The 19,523-nt window shown below is 38.9% G+C and overlaps 1 protein-coding gene across 2 annotated transcripts in view; it reads right to left on the bottom strand.

The window, feature by feature from the left end:
* Positions 1 to 18,307, bottom strand: part of BCKDHB (branched chain keto acid dehydrogenase E1 subunit beta) — a 109,107-nt gene extending 90,800 nt beyond the window's left edge. For both annotated transcript variants that reach the window (XM_064707447.1, XM_064707448.1), the window contains exons 1-3: positions 18,172 to 18,307; positions 15,650 to 15,727; positions 13,031 to 13,099 (exon numbers count right to left, since the gene is read on the bottom strand). In XM_064707447.1, the coding sequence (XP_064563517.1) occupies positions 13,031 to 13,099; positions 15,650 to 15,727; positions 18,172 to 18,307 (283 nt within the window). The remainder of the gene's footprint in view (positions 1 to 13,030; positions 13,100 to 15,649; positions 15,728 to 18,171) is intronic.
* Positions 18,308 to 19,523: the final 1,216 nt, after the last annotated feature.

Below are 19,523 nucleotides of genomic sequence, written 5' to 3'. Positions count from 1 at the left end.
AAGAAACACTTCCTAAAATGTGTTCCTCCTATGATTTGTATCAGCCATACAGCATAAAACAAGCTACCACCAGCTCAAGGAGGTGACTTGTCAGCCCAGGTGAAAGCAGCAGCTCTGCATTTTCTGCAGCCAGGTGCGTCAGCCCCTGCAGAAGACATTACACTGGTGTGCATTTCAATTAACCTGCCTGGCTTCACAAACATCCCTGGTTCCAGCCACCTGAACAGGTCGGTGCCCTTTGCCAGCTACTGAGGGAAGCAATACGGCAAACATAGAGGGTTATGGGAAAATAAAGGATGATTCTTCTCATCTCTCCTTCCCAATAACTAAGGAGTATGACTAGATGCATGCTCAGGAAGTTAAAAAAACACTCTAGAAGTCTTTCCTAACAGAGAAAATCTGAAATTATGAAGAACAAACATCAAAGAAAAAAGCAATACTTGCTTCAATTTTACTTAAATAAAAAGGAGTGATCTTTGTGATTTTCAGAACAAAGAGTATCCCATGAATGTTCAAATTACCACAGATCCTTTGTGTAAGAGACAAAAGCTTTAAGGCAGTCTCACAGTCATCTTCTCATTCGCCAGGAATAAAGAGTTTCATAGCAACCTAACAGAACATGTTTACAGACATTTGTAGTCAATTATTGTGCATTAATGTTTTGGCTGCTTCATCTCTATTTGTTCCAAGCCATCAGGAAAAAAGTATTTCAGGATTCTGCAACAAGTCATGTTCCTGTCTTAATTTAACTTCAAAAATGAGATATTCAAACAATATTAAATCTCCTATAATGTTAACACACCACCCAATGCTCCAACTCTGAGGAATTTTATATCACTCTGCACAAGTCCACCCTGGAATATCTGGATGGTTTAGGGAGTACTGCTGGTGATTTAGCAAAAGGAGAACTGTGCTTTGTTTTCAAAATACAGCTACATCACCGGTGCTAAAAAAATGCATAACACATCTTAAAAGATGTCTGTACTCAGCAGTATTAACAATATATGTGGACAGCATTTCATTTGTCTCAATGATCTCACTGACTTCCATTTAAAACATCCATAAGAAGTCAAATAGAAAAGTCTAAGAAGTTAAATATATTAGGAGTTCAACCAAAGCAGTCAGGCTCCACATGCAGAAAGGACTGGAAAGAAAAGATGAGTTTTTTTGGTACTCACCAGGGACTTTGTGTAGAAAATTCAAATAGGAATTATTAATTCCCAATCAGTCCTGCCTTCAAAGATCTTTTTTAACCTTAAAATATCTAGGATTTTTCACAGATGTACTTGTACATCAGTTTACTAATTTTATTTCTTAACATATTTAAAACAATCTATCCAACATTTAAGCTTTCTTGGTCCCATCATCCCTTTTAAATCCATTTTACAACTGGTGACACTTGTAGTCTTCCATTTCTCTGATACTATGAAAGAGGGCAAGCCAAACAGCAAGTAAATTTTGGAGCTCCTGGGTTAACAAAAGTAGTTCTAACAACTTACTCATTTTAATCATTTTGTTCTACCATTTTTTCTACTGATAACCTAGTCACAGTTCTCCAGCTTTAAAAAAATAGGCCCTGCTGCTCTGAAGGGAATACCAGTAAATATACATTAACTTTACAGTTTAATATAGAAATTTCCAAGCTACTTGTCCAAATCAGGGCTTCAGGCTCACTGACACAGAGATGGTTTAATTCTCAGTCTTGAAACTTTGCACACCAAATGCTGTGTTGTTTAAAAAGCTGCTTTTTCCAGAACTATCCATGCTACAGTACTTCACCTGATGAAAAGTGATTGTATGAAAAGGATTTCATACATTGAACTTCTAAAGATGACTTTTACCTACTGGGCATAGAATAACAAAACTTAGAGAATTTAGCTATATTCCTCTCCTGTTCTTCCCTAACCCTGTATCCTGCAAAAATCAAGAACATTTGTGTGTGCCCAAACATTCACACCAGGCTTAAAGGACCCAGCCATGCCTCTGGTATAACTCAGCCAACCCCAGGGCTGAGTGACCAGGTCTCAGCCCTCAGTCAAGTCAGTGTGAAGTCCCAAGTCATGTGCAGTGAGCTGGTCTGTTAATAGGAGAAATACATGTATCCACACACACTGTGTACACACTGCCTATGCCTTCAAAACTATTTCAACATTTCATTACCTTGAATTAAAAAGTCATTCAAATGTTGACTATTTAGCAACTAACTACATCACATTCCCATTATATTTTCCATAAATACTCCAAAACTTCACATTATGGCAGTAAGATACAAAAGTTAGTAAAAAAAAACATACTGCCAAAATCTGTGAGCAACTGACATCAGGGTCAGAAATGAGATTTGCATGCACTAAACTAAATTAGCTTCTTCCTATTTTGCTGCTGCAAAATCCACTATCATGCTCTATTTTGCAACAAAAGAGCTGACTTCCTATTCTAGTTTTAAACAGAAGTTTCTAGACGGAAGTTTTGAAGATCAAATGACAGATAAGTCTTTCTTACTTGGTTTCACTTGTTCACAGGTGATTATGCTTCATTTTGGGCAAAAACCAGAAAAACCCACAAAAAATGCATTCTTCTGAACCACTTGTCACCCCTGTGTTGCCCAAAGTAAAGGACACCTGTTCTGCCTGGCAACTGGTAAGAACAGGAATTCTTTACAGGTTTATATTATATGTCACTGACATATTCAACACTTGAGAAAAGCTCCTCAAGTAATTTGGAAATTTGGAACAGCTGAAAGATATATTTCCCTATTAAGTCTTCCCCAGTTACTAAATCATACATTTGAAGAAACATGAATGTTTGAACTAGTAGTTCTAGCTCAAAGTGTTCTCAACAAGACATTCTTTGACCTAAGATGATGCATTTTTCTTCTAAGAGCTTATTAGATCACAAGTACACTTTCACCTCCTCTCCCCCAAGATTCCCTCAGGAGAAAAGCCTGTTTACTGCATTTGCATTTAACCCTCACTCTCACTGACTGCAAATACAAATCAGTCAGGAGAACTGCTGAAGTACAAAGAAAAGGTTACCATGGACAGAAATTTTTATAATCTGCACAGTTACCAAATTTCAGCTTTGGAAAGAAAACTTTCTACTAAAACTTAGTAAATTCTGAAAGTTCACAGCATGAATATAAGATTAATAGTGTCCTTGTCAGGCTTACAGAATTTTGGATTAAAGAGGACCCAGAAAAATTCCATAGATACCTCTGCCTTCCTAAAGCAAAGAGTGAAGATTTCATTTTTAGCCCTCTCCCCCAGTTCAGATTTCCTGTCATTTGTGACAAACTAGCAGCCACTGAAAGCTAAAGAATAAAACAAAAATATTAAAATATATTATGTTATTCTCTCCCTTTCTCAGGGAAGAAGTGGGAGGAGTTGGGGGAGGTTAATTCAAAGCTTTGGCTCTAGCTTTGAATGCTGGTAACCTTGCAAGTCATTTAATCCTCCCACAATGGAAGAACAGCCAAGCAGTAATATGAACAGGGGGAGGAGCAGATTCTTTTCAGGTACACAGTGTCAAGTGAAAGAATGATGCAAAAAAGTAAACGAATTATAAAAAAGAAAAAATCTTCACTATGACAGTAGTCACATGGTGGAATAAGCTGTCCCAAGAGGTTGCAGAAGCTCCTGCCTTGGACATGTTCAAAACTCACCTGGACAAGATCACAAGCAAACTAAACTCTGTGTTGAGCACTGACTGGTTCTAAACAGATGACTTTCAAGGTCATCTCCTTACATCTCTCTATGGTTTATTAACAGCCCCAAGCAGGGCTTCATGCTGACTGTCAAAACTTTTTATGCTTGTCCTTTTTACCTGGCCTGTTCATGGAAGCAATTCATGACATCAATAAAATTGTACTCAGTCAGATCCATACTCTTAGGAAAATATTTAAATAGATGCTCACATCTCAGTGGCAGATTTCCTCACCAGAATTTCTTTTTACTTTTCTAAGGGACTCTTGGAGGAAGAGGAGGTGAAAGAGTAGTTGTGATCTAATGAGCTCTTGGAAGGAAAACACATCATCTTGAGTAAGAGAATGACTTGTTGAGAACACTTTGAGCTGGAACTGCTACTTTAAACATTCATGCAGGCTGCCCACTCCACACTGAAATCCTCCTCATCATCTGGCTCACACACCCAGTGGCAGCCTAAATAAAAAAAAAGAGCAATGCCTAACTGGACAAAGCATTCAAATATTCTTCCAGCTATGATTAATAACATTCCTTTGTCAACTACAAAAAACTTTTGCTGCGTGAGAAGCACACTTGCAGAAAAGCATAACTGACATACAGTTTGACATGAGAAGATATGCCAGACGAAGCTATGCCCCAAAATTGACATCTACCAAATACTTATAGGTGAGTATATGCAGAGGACAACACACCAGCTTAAATTACAAGGCTTAGGTCAGTTCCATGCATTTTCTCATCATCTGCAACATGACATGACATGAGAGAGATCCAACAGGAAACACAACAGTTGTCAAAACTAAGTTTTGCAACCTGTCAATGAAAATTCTGCTGTAATAAGCTGCACACACCATGTGGATGACAAATCAAGAAGTAGGCAAAAATGTTAAATAATACCAGTTACCCTCTCTCACATTCTTCAGTATCAGTAGTGTAGATGTAAATGTGAAAGCATGTTGGATCTACCTGGAATTGTGAAGCAAGTATTTTCAAGACAAGAGCAAGGATTTCATGCTGCTGTAGAAGTACTCAGGAGCAAAGAGCTCAATGACCAGAAACCTGCAGTAATGAAAACCATCTTACAAATCTCACTGGTAACCATGCCTGCCCTTTTATAATGCAAAGCATGTGCAAGGGAAAAATTAATAAAGTAGTCTATACTTGGTGCTTCCATCTAAGTGTGAAAACCCTGTGCCAGGTTTTGAGGATTTAATAATGTTTCTGCAAACTAAAAAGAAAAGAGATCTTCTATAATAAATGACTAGCAGGTTATATCAAGCTGGTCACTGGAAGATGGCTCTGAATCAAGTCAAAATAAGATTAACCTGCACCTCAAAGTTCTTCTGCTGCATATCTGAGTAAACAATTCCCAAACTTGGATACTAGTCTTGATTTTTTCCACCCTTTTAGGCTTCAAGAAAATTACTTCCAAGAAAACTCTTGAGAGTTTTATTCCCTGTAATAAAGCCTGCAGAACCTTCTTAAGTTGAAATTACCACCCTCTTACCACCAAACTCAGAGTAGAAAAAACAGCAGACATATTGAATTAACCCCAGCTGATGAGTGGGATAAATAAACATACAGATAAACAGAGGGAATCACAGGACTAACCAAAGAAATTGAGAATCATTTCATTCCACCTAAGGAATTGCAAAGGCATACAGAGAGATGTCTAAAAGAAAGTACACAAAATGTGCTTGTGACCTCATATTAACACAGACTGCAAAAACTAGTTATGCTCATCAATTCCATCTTGGGTCTTTAAAACATAAAATTTCATCCTCCTCGACATGATATTATCAAAATACTGTTTTTACATGATTCACTAAAAGTATTTTCTGAAGTGGAAAATTCCATTTTTATGAAGTTCAGCAGCACATACTTTTTTGCCCAGCAATCTATCGTGAAATATCTTAAAAATGTGAGAACAGCTTTCTCTTTTTACTCTGCACTGAATATCAAGTTCTATATTAAAAAATATATTCCTTATCTTTCCCTCAAACAGGTTTAAAACATAGGAAAAGAAGCATAATAAGTATTAGCAAGCCCCAAATAAATAAAATACAGTTTTCACAGCAGGCACACTATCAGAACAATTTAAAAGAAAAGGAAAACAGAACTAAAATAAAAGCCATTTAGCTCTGACAGTGACGGATTTATATTATTATCCCACAGATAAAAAACATGTAGAAAGACATACTACATTTTACCAAGTTTTTACATTTTACCAAGTTTTCAAATAACTTTCCTTCTAACTGTAAATCTTCAAAAATGAATTGGCTATTTAAGATGAAAATGAACAAAATGTACTATTGCGTAATGAGTCCGGAACACGTTCTCCAGATGTTACTGTTCAAAGACATTTGTATAAATCAGAACAAATCCAGGTCTTGCCAAACTGTTCTGGAAGAACCATGCAAGCAAACTGCAGAATTCTTCACTTAAATCTATGCAAAAAGAAATGAGGATAACCAAACCCCAGGCTATTTAGGTTTTACTCAATATACACACAAGTAGTCATTTTGAACTCTGAATGAAATGTTTCACCCTTAGCTTACATCCATGATGTCAAAAATTCTGAACTCCTTCCTTCTACCACATGCAATATTTTAGAAAGGACCAGGACCTATGTCAAAGAAGAACCATGTTTCTCCAGCAAGCTTGTAGTCTGCTTTTAAGCATCAAGATAACATTTTTCTATCTGCTTATAGAGTGAAGCCCTAACACTTATGCTACTTTAGGCTGAGTTTTTCCTCTTCCTCATAATAGTCTATGGTTACGTTCTAAAAGAACGTAAAAAACACCACGATTACTGATTCAAAATTCCACATAAAAACCTCAGTGTCTTCCCACCTGTTGAATTAAGACCCAACTACTAGTAGCTTTTGGGAGGCAGAACACACTGCCTTAATATATTGCATTACTGACCATCCAAATTGTGTTCTTGTACTTCTTACCTTTGCACTGTAACATGTGGGACCACAAAAACCCAGAATCTCCATTAACAGATATCTGCTACCTTACCAGTCACATTAAGCGTGGTCTACACAATAAAAAATTTTGTGAAATCACTACCAAAAATATATACAATATAAGCATTTTAAAGTATTTTATGTATTTTGGAGGCGAACTATCAGAATTGTTTTAAAAACAACCCTATACTATATATACTCCTATTAGCTCAACTTCAAAAGGTTCTCCCATCATTTCATGCTATTAAAAGCCATCAGGACCTTAAGCAGTTTTTGCAAGCACATCCAAACTTCAGCCAACAACCTTCACCAAATACCATAAAAACATGTGGACAACTCTTATCTTCTCACTCATGCTTTCCTCCATAGGCTTTACTTAAAACACAGAACTTGCTTTCAGGAGCTCTCTACAGCTAAAGCTCATAGAATAATTTTGTGCTCAAGTAAATACTTATCTTCAAAGAATGACTACTATTTTTTCAGAAAAGCTGGTGCCCTTTGGGCATGGCTAAGTACAGCCATTTCCTGGCCAAATAAACAAAGACTTATGAATTAGTTTACTGGACTATAAATAAACTATTCATTTACTGAGAATGAAGTGTTCCCTGAAAACTCACACAGGTGTTTACATCTTAGACACAAGATCTACAGAATAACAACCAGGGATTACAGTGGATCAGTTGTTGTAAATAAACAGTATTGCTCAAGACAAGCTAGCATTATCTTGGGATGTAAGAACAGAGAGCTGTAAGCAACCAGGTTTTACTCAGTAAAACACATGAGTAAAGTATCCAGTTTTGGATGCCCTGTATCCTCCAGCTGCAGCAACCAGAGTTCAGAGAAATTGATCAATAAAGAAAAGCTTCAAATCATAACAATAATCCTGCACTGGGACCATATGTGTAGGAAAGCCAGAGAAACTTCACCACTGAAGGCTAAAAACAGCCTTTGCCAGTTGATGTCTCCTAAAACATACCCTGTGCTTCAGAAAGAAAATATTGTAAGGAGGAGAGAGAGAAAGAAAAGAAAAACAAATATGGAAGTGATAAATAAAATCATTTTTAAAGCATCCAGCTGATTGCTAATGTGGCTAGGTCATCCTGACATAAGGAACATAAGGATACTATTTTCTTTCACAGCTACAACTGTGGTTTCATATGTAGTTCAGTCACTTGCTTTTTGCTGAGTTTGAAACTTGCCACAGGGGAAATTTCTGATTCAACTCTCCTTGTCCTCACAGGATTCAATACAAGTGTTACCTCTTCTCTTGATGCTCCTTTTTTGCCTGTAATTTATCAATTTGCAAGAGAATATCCTGAACTTACTTAATAGACAGAAATTAGTGTTGACAATCTGCTCCCCATCTATTTCACACTTTTTTAAATATATGGTTTGGAAGAAAATAATCCTAGCAGCTATATTTACACTCCTAGCTGCATCAAAATAATAACAATAATAATAAAGCACAGGAAGGATTATATATAAAACAATCCTATAAGCTTGAAAATATTAGGGAAAAAAGAGAATTAAATTTCAAGTTACTTGTGCATTCCCCTTCCACTCTACATAACAAAACTGTAAAATGAGTAAGGAGAAAAAAAATGAAGCTGCTTATTACACATTTACTACTATCTGCATGTATTAATGTCTCTAGCCATGTGTGTACCTCAGTATTACCTAAAAAGAAATTATCTGAGATTGATTTTGTTTTGTCCTACGTACATATAGGAGTGACACACAGTTGTTCTTACCAAGTTTCATTTTATCAAGCATCCACCCAGCAAAGAATTAGTGGCTGCACAGCAGTAGATTAGAAAAAAAACTTGGGGACTAAATCAGACTGACAAACTGACAGCCAACACTGCATTGCTAATAAAGGTTGCAAACATCCCTCTAGAACATTTCAGCAATGTTACACAGAAGCCTTGGGAAAAGTACCCTGTTCTAATTGACTGTGTTTGAGGGTATCATAAGCTGCTGTGGGCAGTACATCTCCGTGTGCACTGAGACACAAAAAGAGGGGAACAGCAATAACAGAGAGCAAACAGAATAGATAAAAAATAAAAAGCTATGAGTCAAAACCTCTCCAATCAGTGATGGAACATTAACCAGAAAGGAAGAACCCTATCTTCCTTTTGTTCATGCTGTGATCACACAGAGGATCCCAAACAGTGACACATTAACCACACAAGCAAAAGACAAATTCATTTCAAAATGTTTCAAAAGAACAACTGCTGCTGTATCTTCACAAAGATCAGCTTTGGCATCTCAGTCAACTCTTTGTGAAGTAAGTTCAGAACTCCTGAGGGACACCATTAGGCCAAGTCTCTTACACCCTGGGCAAGCATTTGCTTCTGGCAGAAGATACCACAGTGACATCCTCTTGGAACTGAGAGAAACTTTGAAATAAAAACTCCCATTCAATGTATTCACATTCTACCTGTATTTGCAAATAATTGCAAGGGAATTAAAATAGCATTATTCAGGAATTCCCTACTGAAAAGTAAAAGACTCATTTACAGTACTCTTTCAGTCAAAAATAATTTTCAATAACTCAAAAACTTAGAAAACAATCTATTCAGGCCTGTAAATACTAATCTACTAATTTATCTAACTTATACAGTCACCTAGACTCCCTTGATGGCAAACAGAAGGACATTCCATGACAAGGAACTGCAGATTGCTGCACAATAGGGAACTGAATGGAACCTCAAAAAGTATGCAAACTTCATCTGAAAAAGTGAACATATAGACTAAAAAAAGTCAGCTCCTACTCAAGCACTGCTATGGGGAAAGACCTGCCAAGCTCACCTTTCTTCTGTTGGACTCTGAGTTCTGAGCAAGGACTGATCCTATTCCACAATCTCAAAATATCAAGCTATGAAATAGCCAGAAAGCTCGTGATCCTTACTCTCGCTAAGGACAATCTTTTGACATGGCAGCAAGTGCACATTAGATTCTCCCTTCAAGTGCAGGCCAGAATTGTATGAAAAAAAAATCACCACAGAGGCCAAATGACCACAGAAGCACTTCGAGATCAGGAAACCCTCAAGCTGAAGGTGTATGTAATTTTCACTTCCTAGCCACAGTAGGATAGAGAGGTCTTTTTCTTTTTTTTTGAGTTACACAAAAAACACCCGCCCTAGCATTCATCTGAGTTACATCCTTTGCCAATCACTATTTCTGCTATTCTTATTTCTCAGTCTTCACTTCTGCCCAATTTCTCCACTTTTACCTGTGTTTTTTCCTCCCATTTCTTTACCTCCTATCATCTAATTCCTACCTCTGATCTCCTCTATATTTCTGTCATGTGGATGATACTGATCTTTACATGTTGCTACTTTACTTCACACTTCAGGCAGAGCAACAGGACACATACTCCCATTCCAATATAGTTGTTTCAAATCCATTTGCAGACTCAAAAACAAATGGACAGCATTTTCTCTGAAGGATTGGCATAATAATGTACTTCCCTTTAAGAACAAATTTTAAAATGTTTGCACACATTACCTAGGCTATGGAAACACAGTAGGCAGTTTACATCACACTGTTCTTAGGACGGGAAACACCTCCAGAGAGCAGGACTATGGAACAGCACACATTCCTTATTTCAATAAAGATACTCTAAAGGTTAGAGGATGTAACTTCTGGAAAACAGTGACAATCAAAAATCTGTCAGAGGGTGATGGGGAAGAAGATAAAAAATAAAACATGAATATGCCTTCCAGGGTACCAGATCAGAGAGAGGGGACAAAGGAAAAAAACTGTACAACACTTATTTCCCTTATCTGAAAGGAGCACTCTGCATAAATATTTCAGAAAGTCTACTCATTTTCAGAATTATACAGTGACAGATTTTTAAACATTCAACTCAATGCCAGAAAACTGGAATAATGTATTTTAGACCTTGTCATAAGATGCATAGGAACAAACATACCATCTTTAGTCACACTGTCATGAAAATTAAATTTCCACACATTGACTTACTTACATACAATTCCTTAATTAAATATTTTTAAACATAATTCCTGGCAGCACATTAAAAATTCATATGCTCAAAAGGTTGCATTTATTTCCTTAAAAAGTCAATGAGCTTTCCTTCACTTACTAGTACAGGCTTCTGGCTATGTTTATACAATGTAACTCTCCACTGAAAAAAAAAATAAGCAGCTTTTATATTTAATGACCAATTTATTCTAAAAGCAAATTTTTTTTCTGTCTCTCCAGAGAGGCTTCAGCAACATTCTGGACACCAACCAACATCTCTATAATACTACTACTGAGTATTACTATATTATAGTTCTTCCTACTATAATATTAGATTATATTTAGACCTTAACCTCTATAGAAGTGCTTTAAAATGAACTATCAGTTTTTATCAAAATAACAACTTACAGGCAAAGACTGCCACCTAGTGATCTGAATTATCTACAAAGAAAAAGAAAGTAAACAAATGAAACAAAAGTCAGCTCCTCTTCCAGGATAGAAGGAAAAAACCCCATATTTTATATCAACATAGAGAAACAACGTCACATTATGTTACTTGCATGACCTACTATAATTTGACAGTAAATTCAGGAGGGGGATGGGGAAAGAGTCAGTAAGTGTAGGTTATCTGCCTCATAAGATTCATTAGGTTGGTTAGTTGTCACTTCCATCTGCAATTCCTCCTTATTTTACAGGGAGTCTAGCCTTTTCATAATACAAGCATTCCATCTAGAACTTATTTAATCTCTGAGATTGCACTGATAGGCAGACACACCCCTCAAAACACTGTATTCTTTCCATTTTTGCACTTTCAGTCTTTTCTGTTTCTCCTCAGCATTCTAACTATATTTTCAGTACATGCTCAGTACAGTTCATCTTTGCCATTCCCTCTTCCGCCACTGCCTGTTTTCTACAGAATTTCACTGTCAGTGAACAAAGAAGTCGAGTTATCTGTGTCCTCTTATCTGCCTTACAAAACTGAATTCCTATTCTGTAAGTGAGTCCTAAAATCAGGACCTTATTTTCAGACTCTCTTCCTGTTCAAACTTGTATTTCCTCTTATTCACTCTGAAGAGGTTAGTACCCTTTTTGAGCAAATGGCAACACTAGTTTAATTAGTCCTTGTTCAATGTTCATGCAAGTACAATTGTAAGTTGTATAACTTACAATTATAAGATATATAAGTACAATATATAAGTACAATTCCCATGTTCCCTCTCACATTTTAAAGGAGTTCTTTCCAAATATTCCTGAAGTCACATAATAGCTTCCTCAAAAATCTCATTAAAAATCATTGATATTATACCCATGAAATAAACCTGACCCTAGCTAGACTGCTGATGTGCTGTGACTGCTGCTTATCATGCTGATTAGCACAGTGTAAACAGTCCTTTGCACACCCTCAACAGACCCCCTGTGCTCAGTCAGGGCTGTCACAGTCTTTGAACAGCACTGGCACATTGGAATACACTACCAATAAAATATTACTACAAAGATTAAATAATCTCTTTTCTTCATGCCAATATTTTATGTCTGTCTTACATCAAAAAACCAATCAAATGACCCCTCACAGCACTACCCTAACAATATAAAGTTTGTCCCCTCTGTCTTGTAAACTGGAGATGTTCACTAAAATCCAAGAAGGTTGCTTATGCAACCATCTGCTTCTTTTACTTATTTCCCAAATAACATCTGTTGCCTGTGTTTCCAGCAACTGGTTGCTGTCTCAGAGGCCTGATTTTCATATGGAGTCTAGTACCCACAGTCAATATATCACACCAGTTACAGAACTATACCTCAGTCTCAACAAGCAGCACTGAAGATCAAGGCTAACAGAAGGTCTATCACTAATGTGTAAACTAGAGAGCAAGAGAACATCTACATAATAATTGAAGCAGAGAAGCAAGGCAACAACATATGTCTGTGCTTCAGAAACTTCTTAGAAGTATAGTCTTCATCCTCTCTCTTTTTGGTTTACTCAAAAAAATGTGGATGTTTGTTCTCCAACATGGCTGTAACACATCTTAATGATTGTTAAATAGATTTAATCACTTGCTGCACAAGGTCCAAGTCATCTCTGTACCTTGAAGAAAGGAAGCTGCTGAAACTAAATATGTTATAACCTCTTGTTCTCTGTAATAGCCCAGTGGGGGAGTAGCAATTGCCAAATTAAAAGCTGTATCATGTTACTGTCTCCACAACCAGTTTCCAAGACCTGTAAAATGCTATACACTAATTAGCCTGCTTACATGAAACATCAATTTTACGGTTTTTTAGCATTCCAGTAACAACACTTCTCACAGCAAAATGGGTAAAAAAAAGAGCAGTGATGTTAATATGAAACTGATGTCAGATTTATAAATTACATAAACTTACCATACTTGTCTCGCAAGCCAACTGTACATCTGAAGACTCCACCAAAGGCCACGTCTTCACCAAATATAACTGAAAATAATAACAGCAGTGGAGGCTAACATTACTGCAACACATCTTACTTTCAAAGGCTTTTATATGAGACACTAACAAAAGTAACTCCTAACACTTCATTTCACTTCAAGATTCATCTAGACCTAAGAATTTCTCATGCACAGCCTGACTATAACAAATGAAGAACACGGTTAATGAGGAATCAGAACACAGCTGTCTCAAAACAGAATTAATGAAAATTATTCTGTTAGGCTTTCATTAGCTATCTACTTTTTTGAAATATCCTATAGTAACACAGTGTCTAAAACTAAATGAGTAAAATTACACTCAGTCACAAATGAGTCATTGACATTAAGCCTTCTGCTTCAACTGGTAACCATTTTCATTCTTCATCCACAGACTTCAAGAAATACAATGTTTTGAAAACCATCAAATTGAAGTTTTTTTCAAAATATCAATCCAATAAGAAATGTAAAGCCTTCTTCAAACATACTTGCCAGACCCCTGAAGAGGGACTTCAAAGGAACTCCTCTAAAGAAAACATGACTACTTAATAACTAGGACAGTTCTCAGTATTTAACACTACTATTCTTGTAGTTAACAAACTTTTATTACTTAAAGCATTTGCATTTAAAACTTGGCTTCATATCAACTAATCTATTTGTGGGGTTTTTTCCTTGAATTTAGGGGATGGTTATGTCTAATTTTCTTAAAACAGTTTTGTTATCTGCTTCACAGAAACAACTATTGCCCAATTAAAATTTTTAAGCATATAAGATGTGCAGCAATATCACCAATAGCTGTTTGCATGAACCAGGGTGAGTTCTGATTATTCCACAATTCTTCAATATTCTCCATATTCTAAAGGATACAAAATAATAAGTTAACCTTCTTGCCTTTCAAATACTATTCTTAATTAAATAAAATAAATTTTGCATTAGAATCAGTAAAAGGGATTAGCATACTTGTGCTAATCACATCAGTGACACCACTTAAAGAAAAATAAATTCTATAAAGCCATAAAACGAACACACTCATGGTGTGTATGATTGCACTATGTCCCTAAATCACTTCTCTAATTTTTAACAATAATTTGGGTGGGGTTTCATGTACTTAAAATCTTTGCAAGTCCTTTCTGTTACTCATATGGCTGACTTTTGAGCCAGCTGGCATCTACAAAAAATATTCCCATTTAATGCTGGTATTCACAAACTCGAATGGATTTACTCATTCAGTTCAGCCACTGAAATGTATTTTCTTGGAGACATTCTAATTCTGATCAACACAAATATGAGGATTTCCACACTTAAACAACAATTGCTCAATTCCCATACAACTAAAAACATATGAAGGACATGTTTTCCATTGTGAAAAGTCCAAATTAGTTCAGTAAGTGCGGTGATTCTGAGAACTCACATCTGGACTGGAGAACACCAACATGGTCTTGCAAAGGGCTTTACAAAGACTAAGCCCTGCAAAGCTGAGGAGCAAGACTGGAACCTTAGAGCAACTGGTTCTCTAAAGGCTCAAGATGATATATGAGTCTAGTCTCCTGATGGACTAACACTACTTGCTTTTATAAGGCTGATTCTACAGAAATGGCAAGAAAATCTGTTCTTGTCCCTAATTTACCCTCAGTTGCCTTAATTTAACCTAATTGAGGAGCATATAGAAAGCTGAGATTGAGAGGGAACATATACAGGCATAGTACTGCACACAACACACACAAGAATTTGTTCCAACAGATTAGACAATTGGTCAAAATTTAGACTGAGCAGTGATTCAAGCAGTGACAAAAAGGGCTACTAACAAACTAAAAAGCAAACCCAAAATTACACAAGATGATGCAGCCTTAGCAGCTGTGTGTTCATGGCATGAAGCATCTCTTTCAGATATCTGGCCATCATCATGCCTTTGTTGGGACAACAGAAGCAAAAGACCTCCTGTTATATATAAGAATTAAAAGTGGAGTAAATAGTTTTGTGCAATAGTTTACAATAAGGCTTTTAAATCCTGCTATAATGAAGTAGCATCATCCAAGTCATGGTTATCCAGACCACAAAAGCCTAGGAAATCTTACACTGCTTATGGACAACAATGAACAGAAAACAGTAAAGCTATAAATTCATTTTGGAGGGCAGGGAAGAAAGCAGAATGTACAGAGCGAGGAATATATGGGCTCTCAAAAAATACCGGTTTTAGGGAACAGAAAGTTTAAGAAATGTAAAGTAATGTTTACATTTTTAAAACTCTGACTAGTGGGACTCAAGCTGCCCTCAAGGACAGTTCTTATCAGTAATACTTTAAACATGGTAAATAATGTATCTTCTGTCCTCACTTTCAAGTGAAATACACAGAGCTAATACAGAAGATACAATTGCATTTTAGACCACATAATCCGTTAGTTATCTGTTAATGCAACACATTTTTAAGATTTGAGATCAAAGTGTAGTAATAACTTATTTAAAAACTTCACAGGCCATGAGAAATACAATAAATATTATACATAGATAGGCAAACCAAAACACAATTTATATAAAGCAAAATACACTAACAAGTGTAAGGTACCTGCAGTTGGATCTTTGGCTAAAGCATTGTCCAAGGCACTTGTTATGGATTGGAAGAGATTCATCTTCTGAGTTTGCCCTGTGTGAAAGTGATCATTCCACAGTTTAATTTGGTTCAAAACATGAAGTACATTAGAAAACACTAGTGCAAACATGTCCAAAACGTTAACCATCAAAAACAAGATCCCTGTTAGGAATACCCAAGATTCATTTGTTGAATAAAATTAAATTACGGGATAGATGGGATTGAGCATGGTATACTTGGCCTTATCAAGGACTATAACTCCACTTCCAATTCCTTTTTCAAAAATCTATGCTCTTGCCTGGAGCAGATGCAGCTTTGCAAAGCTCAAGCACTGGGAAGAATGCCTTCCTTTTCAAAGGAAGAAACCAAGGTATTATTGAGGACTGAGATAACCCCCTTACTAAAATTTACTGAAGCTTACTTTATCATTCTTTAATCACATTTTTTTAAGCTCCAGCCTTTCCCATACAGACATCTATTATTATCAGAAATTTTCTAGACCACTGGCCTGCTCTCTGCACTGCAGTTAGTAAGTGTCTGAAGCATCAAATCCTTACTTCAAAGAAAGAAACTTGGTGCTGAAGTAAAGCAAGCTGTTTCATTCAAACCAAGGCTACCAGAATGCCCTTCTTCATTCCAGCACTTCTGGGAAAAACAAGAAGACCTGAAAGCAAAGATGGACCAAAACAATAGCCTAGTCCTCACTGCTGTGACCAATTCAGACTCTCCAAGCAAATAAAATAATTCTTAAAAGAAATCAAGTAAGTAAGAAATTGCTTGGCCGACATTTGATAGATCTTTAACTGACAAAACCTCTGAAGTCATGACTAGAAGCCACAGTCCAGGAGAATTCTACCTACCAACACACAGAGTGTGTAAAATTAAAGAGATAAATAAGATTATTAGATGAAGATCCCACACAAACTAACGGGAGTTAGAATTCAGAAAGGTGAACTACATTCTTTTCCCAGTAATTATAGTACCTCTCAACAAACATTCACCTTCCCTTTCTTCTAAATCTTTAAATAATGTTAGTATTTTTTGTTAGACTCATGTCACACCACACCTGAGTAGCTGCATAGTTGCATTCCTACACTTGGTAACTTCACTTATACTTTAGGTGGCCCTTTAAGGAGAGGAATATGTGCAAAAGAAAATGTTATGGGAACTGTTCAAGTTATACAAAAGCCCTAACAAACAAAATTTACAAATTCAAGAGAGGAAAAGCTCAGGAATGGCAGCTGCTTCTCTCTTTCCCTAGTTGTCCACATTAGTATTTAAGTTACCTTTCCTACAAGATACCATCCTTCCAGTATTTGATATAAATAAATGGCTATTACTTAAGCAACTTTCAGAAACTCCTCACTATGACAGTTCTAACCTATTTCTCTTGCTTATAACACAGGCCTTTGTATAAGGCCCACAGAGGAAAGGGGAAACGAACTGTGCCTTTTCGATTTGAGCTGTGAAGTTGGAAAAGCAATAGCTCAATAATATCAGGATCAGCATTGCCATAATTTTATTTCACTTCCACTGCATTTCACAGAATTGCAAAGTGTATTTTGACTCACAGGGAATTAGATTTCTACTAATTAAAGGCAATAATTGGCATGCCACTCCAGAACTTCTTTGCATGGTCTCAAGCAGGGACCTGCCATACACGAGCTTCCCCACGAGCACCTTGTCGTCCGTACATCTTTCACTAAGGGAAACTCTGTTTCTGTTGGTCCTGATCAAGAAGCAACACCAAGGCATCCAACCAAGTAACAAGTTTTCTAGAGGACAGTGAGGTTCACGTGATAGAAACAGCTGTTCGGCAGCTGGCAAGCTTCTTCCAGGAAAACTCAGCACTAGCCATTTCCAGGAATGCATCTCAGAAATAAAAGTCAAACGCCATGCGCTGCTCATTCCCAAGTTATCTGTGTTTACTCTCAACCATGTGACCACGAGGATGACCTCGAAATTTTCGGCGGACAGCAGTCTTTATTCACCATAGGTTTATTATCACACTCAAGACCTAAGCACGCAATACAAAAACCAGGATAGATGTCAAGTCACTAAGTTACTGCTAGAAGCTTTTGGTCTAGGACAGGGGCCGAGGATGGCCTGGCAGGTCTGAGCCCACGATGGGCCCATCTGGTGCAGCTGTGGCTCTGACAGCCCGAGCCATTTCGCCACCCCACTCTCGAGGGGCCCTGCCGGCCCCGCCAGCGGCCTACGGGCCCTTCCCACCCCGAGCCCGGCATTTCTGGGACAACCCGCGGCTGGAAGGGCCGAGGACACAGCGGGGTCACGCGGCCGTGCGGATGCCCCCACCGGCCCCGGCCCGACAGTCAGCGCCCCACGGGGTCCTGGGCGGGTTCTGCGTCCCTCCCTCCCGTCCCGGACGGGGTTGTTGGCGGCCTCCGCCAAGAAGGCGGGGGTGACAGGACGGACCCGGCGGCAGAGCGAGGTTGAGGCCGGCCTGCGGGGTGGACGCCGGCCAGCCGCGCTCTCACCGTACTCGCTGGGCGCCGGGTCCGGCTGGAAAGAGAAGTGCGCGGCGGTCCGGCGGGGCGCGCCCGGCAGCGGGGCCAGGCGGCCCCAGAGCCCGGCGGGGAGCGCCGCACGCAGCGCCCGCCCCGCCGCCGCCATCGCCGCGATGCCGGGCCCTCCGCCGGCAGCGCGTTCTAAAGAGGCGGGGTCCCAGACCGGCCTCCCATTGGCCAGCGCCGCGGGGGCACGCACCAATCAGCGGCGGCTCCGCGGTGGGTGGAGGGAGGGTGGGGTTTGCTGCGGTTTGCTGCGTGCGCGCGAGGGGGGCGGCCTGGGGGGGCCGGGGGCACGGGCACGGGCACGGGCACGAGCACGGGCGCGCACGCGGCAGCCGTGAGCGCGGCCTGAGGGCGGGAGCGCGCTGCTCCTGCGCCCTCACAGTTACCGGGGCAGCTACAAGGCGCGGCCATGGGCACAGGCATAGCCATGGACGCAGTCAGAGGCTCCGCCCCCGGCGGCCTCGCCTCGGTGCTGTCACAGTCACAGCTGAAACCAAAGGCTTCACCTCTCCCCTTAAACTCTTTTCTTTTCTTCCACTGCAGGGTTTGTCGTGTCACCACCCCAGAATCGACGAATCGTAGACTGCTTTAGGTTGGAAGGGACCTTAGAGATGGTCTGGTTCCAACAGACCTGCCAGCGCCAGGGACGTCTTTCCCTAGGCAAGGTTGCTCAGAGCCCGTCCGACCTGGCATTGAACGCTTCCAGGGATGGGGCATCCACAGCTTCTCTGAGCAACCTCTTCCAATGCTTCACCATTCTTGCAGTAGTATCCATTCTTGCACTAATATCCATTCTAAACCTGTACTCTTATAGTTTGAATCCATTCACCCTTGTCCTGTCACTTCATGTCGTTGTAAAACTCTCCATCTTTCTTCTAGGCTCCCTTCACAAATATCTGAAATCCTCAAATTCTACCCCAGCAGCTGCCCCAGAAGGTAAAAAAGAATTCATGGACCTGCAAGTATTACCTGTTCCACTCTGTCTCTCAGAATCCCTCTCAACTGCCCATCCAACCTGGCTCTCAGTCTGTCTTATTTTAAATTCATTTTTTCCAATGTATTTTCTTCCAAACTCTCTTGCTCAGACCTTTGTTACATTATTTTATTGAAATTAAGATCTTTCATATGCACATATTTTCTTTGTCAGGTTTTATACAAACATTCTTTCTAATGTTCTCCTCATCAAAGTGTGACAGTGTCACATTCCTTCCATCATCCAGGTGAATCTCCTTGGTCTACTTGGTCTGCTTTTGCAGCCTCCATTTCTTCCTCTGTACACCCATCCTTGCTGCCTTTCAGTTGTCTCCAGATCAATC

Source organism: Zonotrichia leucophrys, chromosome 3 (genome assembly GCF_028769735.1).
Source record: "Zonotrichia leucophrys gambelii isolate GWCS_2022_RI chromosome 3, RI_Zleu_2.0, whole genome shotgun sequence".
NCBI classification, from domain to species: Eukaryota; Metazoa; Chordata; class Aves; order Passeriformes; family Passerellidae; genus Zonotrichia; species Zonotrichia leucophrys.
Note: the sequence above shows the minus strand (reverse complement) of the source record. Positions and strands in the feature narration are given on the sequence as shown.